This window comes from Lolium rigidum, chromosome 5, assembly GCF_022539505.1.
Source record: "Lolium rigidum isolate FL_2022 chromosome 5, APGP_CSIRO_Lrig_0.1, whole genome shotgun sequence".
Taxonomy (NCBI): Eukaryota; Viridiplantae; Streptophyta; class Magnoliopsida; order Poales; family Poaceae; genus Lolium; species Lolium rigidum.
Window position 1 is genome coordinate 72723154 of NC_061512.1, and position 9185 is coordinate 72732338.

The 9185-nt window shown below is 43.3% G+C and overlaps 1 protein-coding gene across 1 annotated transcript; it reads left to right on the top strand.

Moving 5' to 3' along the window:
- Window positions 1-6490: 6490 nt before the first annotated feature.
- On the top strand, window positions 6491-8415 carry LOC124655022 (glutathione S-transferase T1-like). The gene is made up of 4 exons (XM_047193996.1): window positions 6491-6710; window positions 6782-6855; window positions 6958-7018; window positions 7533-8415. The coding sequence occupies exons 1-4, from the start codon at window positions 6637-6639 to the stop codon at window positions 7600-7602; spliced, it is 279 nt and encodes a 92-aa protein (XP_047049952.1). The 5' UTR covers window positions 6491-6636; the 3' UTR covers window positions 7603-8415.
- The last annotated feature ends 770 nt before the right edge of the window (window positions 8416-9185 follow it).

The following is a 9185-nucleotide window of genomic DNA, read 5'->3' on the forward strand; positions in this document are numbered from 1 at the left end:
ATTTCACCTTGGCAATGATCTCTTGCTTTATCCGATTCTCCTCGAGAAGTCTACGCTATTCGAAGTTGGTGGCGTCACGAGGAAAAAAAGAGAGATTGGGAAGTTTGTTTTTACCTTTCCTTCCCACGTCCACATGTATAGAAAGTGGACCAAGTGTTTTCATCTCTGAGTGCACACACCATGTACAGAGAGCGGACCAAGTATCCAATAAAAAAGTGATGTAGGAGACCTCGCCATAGCAAAAATATCGTCCCTGCCAGCCAAAGAATTTCTCTGCTATTGAGCCGTGCTACGTGATGTCTGAACGGGTTCTTACGGTTATATATATGACAAGCACGAAGTAGGCATTTTCTTAACCTAGGCACACCAATGTCTAGAAAGATAACCATTTCTCAACCGCGGGACGATAATATAAAGAAAAACGCAACATTTGTTATGTATCATGACCGGACGAGAAAGCGATCCCAAATTCTTAATTTTTGAAAGTAGCCAGGTGAGGACCTTTTCGAACGGTGAAACTGTCAATGATCTAAGAAGCATTTAATAAAACGGTTTTGCTAACTCTCGGTTAGCTGACAATTAATATATCTCAACATGTCCCCTAGGTCTCAAACCTAGGGTTTTTCTGTCCTCCGACGGCGAAGCCGCCGGGAGTTTTTCCTTGCTGATCGGATTCCGTCTATCTCGGAGGGACATGGCGACTGCTAAGGGAGACCCGAGCGGGTCGAAGGGCGATGATGTTGGCGATCTCCTGAACCGCCTCAACCTAGACGAGGAAGAGGATTCGGGATTTGTTTGGGAAGATGAGATCAAGGAACCACAGGCGGCTGCAAAGTGGTTGGCGATTGCAAAGGTACACACTACCCGTGGGTTTAGCCCTAGTGCTCTGTTTGCTGACATGAGATCGGCATGGAACCCGGCAAAGGATGTCTCCTGGAGGAGGGTAGAGGAGAATCTGTTCACTGTTCAGTTTGAATGTCTTGGAGATTGGAACAAGGCAATGGTACAGGGCCCCTTGTTCTTTAGAAATCAAGCGGTGATGATGGAAGAATACGACGGGTTCCAAAACCCTAGATCGATTGTGCTAAACAAAGTTTCTGTTTGGGCGCAAATTCTGAAACTTCCTGACAATTTCTTAAAAGAGCCTATCATTCGCGGTATGTGTAGAGAGATGGGGGAGATTGTCGAAGTTCAAATCAGGCTGCCAGCAGGTTTTATTGGAGAATTTGTTCGAGTGAGAGTTAAGATTGACGTGAATAAAAAACTGAAACGTTTTGCATCGATGACTAAGAATAAGCAGAAGGAATGGTATCAAGTTAAGTATGAGAAGCTTCCAACTTTCTGTGGTAATTGTGGTATGATCGGTCACTGGCACGAAGAGTGTGGGGACGGAGTACATGATGAATCCAAGCTACAGTGGGGAAATTTTATTTTGGCAGATGGTGGAAGAGGTGCTGGTCGAGGCCGTGCTGGTGGGCGTAGCGATCCTGGTCGTGGTGGTCGCTCAGCCCCAGGACATGCACCTAGCATGGGAAGAGGTCGTGGATGTTTGGGAAATGTGTCAGGGAATATGGGATGGGATAATGAAGTTTGGAATAATAGTGCAAAGGATGGTTCGACTGTGAAAGACATGGATATAGGGAATAGATCAAGTGCAGGTCGGAAGAGGCTGAATTTTGGAGAGGGACAAGCTGAAGGGAGTATGTTAGCAATTACTGATGGTTCAAAAGTATCTGATATGGTAGGATTATTTAACGCAGAAAAGGTGGACAATGGAAAGGAGAGTACAAGTGGGACTCCTGGCAAAGTCCCAATTGTGAAGCGTACTAAAACGGACAATGACCCAGCCAAACATGAAATATCGGCGACCTCTGGAGAGGAGGTTGACCGAGAGCAATGAAGATCCTAAGTTGGAACTATCGTGGCCTAAAAAAGGCCACGGCGATCAGGGCTCTACTGGACGTGATTAGTCGTAGAAGCCCAGATGTTATTTTTCTGCTTGAGACTCATTTAGATATCTTCCCAGCAGAGATGTTGAGAAGATAACTGAAGATGGATTTCAAGGAGGTTGTGTGCAGCGATGGTAGAAGCGGTGATTTAATTTTGTTTTGGAAACAAACAGTTACTCTGACGGTAAGAGATAGAACGGAGAATTTCATTGATGTGATAATTGGAAGTGGACAAGAGAATGCATGTAGATTCACAGGGATGTATGGTGAACCCAGGTGGGAGGATAAGCACCTCACTTGGCAGCGGTTAAGAGAATTAAACCAATTTGGGGATTCACCATGGCTGGTGATGGGAGATGTTAATGACATACTGTATCCATTCGAGAAAGAAGGTGGCATACCAAGACCAAATAGTTGTATGAAAGCTTTCAGAGACTGTTTGGAGGGTTGTCACCTGTTGGATGTGGGGTATACAGGAGACAAATTTACTTGGTGTAGAGGACAAATTAGGGAAAGATTAGATAGAGCTTTAGCCAATGAGACGTGGTGTTCAAAATTTCCTGATGCCAATTTGATACACCTTGATTACTATAGGTCTGACCATAGACCAATTCTCTTGAGCATGGATGATGAAAATAGACCAGATGAAAAAGGGCCTGCCATATTGCGTTTTGAGGCTAGATGGCTAAAAGAGAAGAATTTTCTGGAGATTGTTGAAGGAGCATGGGTTTTAACTGGTTCATTAGGACAAAATTCTTCCTTAGCGGGCAGACTAGCTCATATTCATGAAAATTTACATAAATGGGACAAATAAGTTCTGAGAAGAAATAAGAATAATCTGCGTCAGACACAAAGGAAATTGGAAGCTATAGTAAGAGAAGATTTAACATCTGAAAATATTGCCCGGCAGAAGGAGTTATCTCAGGAAATAGAAAACTTGCTGGAGATGGAAGAGATGCATTGGGCTCAGAGGAGCCGAATTAACTGGCTACAGTACGGGGATAAAAACACATCATACTTCCATAATTTTGCTTCAATGAGGAGGAGAAAAATCGAATTAAAAAGCTGAAAGATGACAATGGTAATTGGCTGGAAGGGTCTGCATATCTAAACCCTCATATCTCGGGGTATTTTGCTGGACTGTTTTCAACAGAGGTAGATAAACCCGATCTTGAGTTAATTAATAAAGTTACTCCAAGAGTGACTAGAGAAATTAATGAAAGTCTACTGAGAGAATACACGGCAGAGGATGTAAAGAAGGCGCTATTTTCCATTGGAGATACAAAAGCACCAGGTACAGATGGTTTGCATGCTATTTTCTTTAAAAAGTGTTGGCATATTATTGGAGATACATTGACAAGTGAAGTTCTTGGAGCAATTAATAATAAGGCCATCCCTGATGGGTGGAATGATACTGTTATTGTGCTAATCCCAAAGGTAGACTCCCCTGAATTCATTACCCAATATAGACCAATTAGTCTCTGTAACGTGCTATATAAGGTTATTTCAAAGATGATTGCGGCAAGACTGAAGATTATACTTGATGAGATTATTTCAGCTGTTCAGAGTGCATTTGTACCCGAAAGATTAATTACGGATAATATCTTGATTGCTTACGAGAGCATGCATACTATAAAGAACAAAAGGAAGGGTAAAGCAGGATATTGTGCTGTCAAACTTGATATGCATAAGGCGTATGATCGAGTGGAGTGGGTTTTTTTTAGGACAATGATGATTCAGCTGGGTTTCCAAACTTATTTTGTTGACCTACTCATGGCTTGTGTAAGCTCAGTTACATACAAGGTGAGATTTAATGATCAAGAATCGGAAGGTTTTATTCCTACAAGGGGACTTCGTCAAGGTGACCCGTTGTCCCCTTATTTGTTCTTATTATGTGCAGAAGGTCTTTCTAGTGCTCTAGTTCATGAAGAGGAGGTTCGTGGCATTGAAGGCGTTAGAGTGTGTAGGAATGCACCATCGGTATCTCATTTACTATTTGCTGATGATTCTCTAATTCTTATGAAGGCAGATTTAAATAATGCAACCTCATTGAGAAGAGTCTTAGATAACTATTGTGCCAGTTCTGGACAAATGGTGAGTGAAGCAAAATGTAGCATCTTTTTTAGTCCAAATGTAAATGTGGAGGTCAAAAGCTCAAGTTTGCAATGAGTTAAATATTATGACTGAAGCAATCTCTGAAAAATATTTGGGGATACCCAGTATGGTTGGCCTGGATAAAAGTGAAAGCTTTGTCCATCTGTTGAAGAGAATTATTCAGAGATTGAAAGGGTGGAAAGAGAAGTTTCTGTCAATGGGAGGCAAAGAAATTCTTCTTACGGCAATCATTCAGTCGATTCCGGTGTTTGCTATGGGGGTATTCAAGCTGCCAAAAAGTTTATGCAAAGAAATTAGTGATGCTATGTCTTCTTTTTGGTGGGGAGATTCAGAGGATGAGAAAAAAACTCCACTCGTTTGCTTGGTGGAGAATGTGTGTTCCAAAGAAAAAAGGAGGAATGGGTTTTCGAGATATTCACTGCTTCAATTTAGCAATGTTAGCAAAACAAGTCTGGAGACTTATTCAACAACCGGAATCTCTGTGTGCTCAAGTTCTGAGGGCGAAATACTATCTTGATGGAAATATTCTAAAGGCTGGGCCAAAACATGGTTCATCTTATACATGGCAAAGCATTGTTGCTGGTATTCATGTATTTAAACAAGGACACATTTGGCGAGTGGGATCGGGTACTGACATCAATATTTGGGAGGATCACTGGATACCAAATAGCCCTTCAAGAAAGGTCTATACAAGAAGAGGTCATACCATCCTAAGAAAGGTGGATGAGTTAATAAATCCAGTAAATGGAGCATGGGATGAAGATTTGATCAGACAAGTTTTTTTTGGAAGTGGATGCAGAGAGAATGTTGAGAATTCCATTGAGTGATAATTTAGGTGATGATTTTATTGCTTGGCATAAAACAAAATCTTTCAATTTCTCAGTCTGATCGGCTTATTATTCTGAATGGGAGCATCAAGTTGGTTCCCGAACTAGACGGCTGGATGATCTGGGGCAGTTTTCTGATAATCCGGTTTGGGAGAAGCTATGGAGAATGCAAGTTCCTAGTAAGGTTAAAAAAATTATTTGGCGTGCTTTGCATGGAGTAGTTCCTGGAAAAGCTATACTAGCAGATCGTCATATTAAGGTCTCGCCACAATGCCCAGTGTGTATGGCGGGAGCAGAAGATATCAGACATATGCTTTTCACATGTAACCGAGCTGAGAAGGTTTGGAAGGCAATGGGGCTTCTGGATTATATTAAACAAACATCTTTGGGGGAAAGATCTGGGTCTTCTATACTTGAAGATTTAATCCGAGATTACCAGAATAAAACTCAAGTACTGGGCTTGCTAAATATGGTGGAGTCTATTGCAGTAACGTGTTGGTATCTATGGTGGCAACGAAGAGAATTGGTGAAGGGAAAATCAGTTACTAGCCCAACCTCTACTGGTTTTGCTATTTCAGCGTTGACGGCAAACTTTGCTGCGGCATCCTCAGCAAAAACCACTGTAAAAGAGATAAGATGGAAGAAGCCGGGCTTAGGCTTCTATAAACTAAATACTGATGCTTCTTACCATGACAATGGAGAGGGTTATGTGGGGATGGTTTTGAGAAATGATCGGGGTGAAGCTTTGGCTGGTTATGGGTGCCCTATAATTAATGTGACAAGTGCAGCTGCCGCATAAGCCTAGGCGGTGCAACAAGGTTTAGTGTTCTTGGAGAAACTTGGAGTGGAAAATGTTGTTCTGTAGTCAGATTTACTGGAAATTATTCAAGCTTGTAGATCAGAAACTGAAGTGTGGAGTCCTCATTCAGCAATTCTTGCGGATTGTTTCATGCATGCACAAGCTTTCAAATCACTCTCGTTTGATCATTGTCCAAGAGAGGCAAATATGGTAGCTCACCACATAGCACATCTGGCATATGAGGGCAATAGTAGTTTTGGCTGGGATGGTGATCCACGGGATTTTATTCGTAGTTTGATTTTAAATGATGTAATAGTCTTGAACAATGTAACTACTATGTGAGAGGTGGCAAGTTCCATACGCACTCTTTTCCTTCCAGGGTATCGAAGGGGACTGGAAGTTTTTTAATGAGGCGGCTTGCTGACCGAATATATTTGAGTTATCAAAAAAAAAGTTAGTGCTTAGTTATTCGTGCATTATAAGTTTTATATTGGATTGAAATTTACTTCTTTTAGCTGCAATTGAGAATATACTCCGGATACTCATGATCCTTATATTTGCTTGTGAGTCGTGATACTCATAAATTACAACTGAGTTTCGATAATATCATCTAACTAAAAACTAAATTTGTGATCGCCGAATTAGCCACACACCATTTAATAAAGATCAACATATGCAAGCACGAGATATTTGCTACTAGTGTCAATATAAAAAGATTTCCTCGTTTGAAAATATTGTCTGCCTGTCCCTTCATACACAAGAAAAGCCCGTGACGTCACTCCCTACGCAACGAATGAGGAGTACGCATGAGTGTGTTTTCCCCTCATCTCCTCTCCTCTCCAGCTCTCCGCTACAGGAAGTACAGTTCACTAGAGGCTAGACAGTCAGCTACAGCTACAGCTACAGCTACAGCTAGTCGATCGATCTGTTGAGGAGGCAGGCCGCCATGGCGATGCCGCTGCTGAAGGTGTACGCCGACCGCCTCTCGCAGCCGTCCCGCGCCCTCATCATCTTCTGCAGGTTGTTCGTCTTCCCTCCCCCTCCCTATTAATTTGATCTTGTTCACTTTTCTAATGGCTATTGAGGCGCAGGGTGAATCGGATCGACTTCGAGGAGGTGACCGTCGATCTCCTCAAGGCCCAACACCTCAACTCCGAGTTCAAGAGTAAGCCACCTACCTTATTCTCCTCCGCTTCTGAATCTTCACTTACTTTCAAGTCTCTCACTATAGCTAGCTTCAGTACTAAATAAACTTGTTCTTCTCCAGAAATCAACCCAATGGGACAGGTTCCAGCGATCGTCGATGGAAGGTTCAAACTCTTTGAAAGGTCCGTGCATGCCTACCTCATATTTCTCATACTCTACGTTTCCGCATATACCTGTTCAAAGTCAAACTAGCTACACCCTTGTCCTGCTACCTGTTCATCATCATCTAGTCTACCCATGTGTACCCTTTCATTACATTTCTTGTAGCAGCTTGAATATATATCTGTTCACCATCATCATCTATAATCACACGGCCTGTACTGCAGCCTGAAATATACTCCTGACCAAACTCGTTAATTAGTTAGTAATATGACTATATGGGAGTATATAAATGTTCAAAGTCAGACTAGCTACACCTCCCAGTCATGTGTACTGTTTCGTTGCATTTCTTATAACTTTTTTTTAGTACACCCAGTTGACAGTATCAATTATCAATTCGAATGGATCTTGATTTGCCAAAAATATGCTGCTGATAAAACTTGCTAATTAGCTAGTACTTGGAGAATATGCTAATTGTTTCACCTCTTTTCTGTCTCTAAATTTCTGACCAAACTTGCACTTGTTTTTGTGTGACAGCCATGCCATTTTGAGGTATCTTGCCACGGTCTTCCCTGGGGTTCCAGACCACTGGTGCGCTACTTCTTAGCCTTCCTTTGCAACTTCCTACTATATGTGACTGACAAGTACTTCTTTTCATTCCAACAATTTGGGTTCCCTCTTCAGTCTGCACTCATTGCCCTTGAACTAAGCTTCTATCCACATGTTTCCATAACATAAACTATGCAGCCACCATCAGCATAATTAAAATAAGCTTGCAATCCCGAACCTTTGTAATCAGTTTCTCTGACTAAACCTGTGCAATACTGGTCAATATAGCAGCTTAGACTGGGGATAGGGAGTGATTCAAACAGTTTTGAATACATGAGGGGAATTCGCCAAAAAAGAAAAGATGACCGCTAGCTGGTTCGTACTTTCAGCGGTCAAGTGAGCTGAACTCAGTTATTGGGTGGGTTATGTGGACTTGCCTAACTTCGGAGTTGACGAGTTTTTGAGATGGTTCTCCATGCTATCTTTGTATTGTGCATGGAATGATCAGTTTTGAGTTGATGACTTGTCTACAAATGAAATGTACAGATATATCATCCTGTATCCATATAAATTTGACTTACTCCGGTCAGCTCTTAGCTCATAAGTTCTGTTACTGGTTTCCCATCTTGGACTGGATATATGAATGTTATAGCCCATGGAGTTTTCTGACATACAGATTGACTGACCAACACTTGACCAGAGTTCAGATTCCTCTGTTGGTTTTCATATATTGTGTTCTGGTTAGGATTTATCACCCATAGTTAAAATACGCCCACCTTTTTCAGTTATTTCTGAGCAGATGACTTTTGGAGCAGGTCTGTTTCCACAGTAATTGACTTCTTTTATTGAACCTCTAGAGCCCAATGGGTCATTGTTATGCAGGAAACTAAGCGAGGCACATCCAACACCTTCCTGACCAGGTATAGGTCAGGTGGCACGCCCTTGCATCAGCATCGGACGTGCGTGCCGAGGCTTTGCGGGCCGTCGCTTGGAGGGACCGGGGCCGGCCGCAGATCCGGGAGCCTCCCGGCTCTACTCGTGTTGCCCGTCGCTGCCCGCCGGTGGGTTTCTGACCGCAACACATTCTCGGCACGCCCGGTGGGACCATCTTCGACATCAACCGCATCGCCATCTACATCCGAGATGGCGGAAGGCACTCCGATCAAGTACGAGGATCCGACCGACGAGCTCAAGAAGAAGCATGACGAGATCAAAGCGGTCCTCGAAGCCGACCTCATCGGCTCTTTTCACGTAACCCGCTCACATGGCATCGGTGGAAAGGGTTCTCACCGAAGGCGCGCTCGATGGAGTAGACCTGTCCACCCCGTCGAAGAACGCACCGTGTCGCTGCGTCGAGAGATTAACTTCATGGTGGCTCATTCGCTGCACCGCCATTCCGAGAGCTCTGGTGAACGCTTTGGAGCGTGTCGCTCTGCGCGTGATCCAGGAAATCATGAGCCATCAGTATTCTCCGTCAGGACCAGCTCTGGGGACTCACCAAGGAGAGATGCCACTCCAGTCCCGTCCACCGCTGCCGTTCGCATTGGCAGCACCAGAAGTGCCGAATTCACCGGCATCCGCCGTTAACATGGTGGAGTGCACTTACCATGGAGGGTGCCAGCCAGGATTCTCGTGCAATAT

What these genes read in the sequence shown, in the direction of transcription:
- LOC124655022 (XM_047193996.1), top strand. Translation starts at nt 6,637, where the DNA reads ATGGCGATGCCGCTGCTGAAGGTGTACGCCGACCGCCTCTCGCAGCCG. An exon ending in CCTCAACTCCGAGTTCAAGA is followed by an intron (nt 6,856 to 6,957) that starts GTAAGCCACCTA and finishes GTTCTTCTCCAG; the next exon opens with AAATCAACCCAATGGGACAG. An exon ending in AGGTTCAAACTCTTTGAAAG is followed by an intron (nt 7,019 to 7,532) that starts GTCCGTGCATGC and finishes TTTGTGTGACAG; the next exon opens with CCATGCCATTTTGAGGTATC.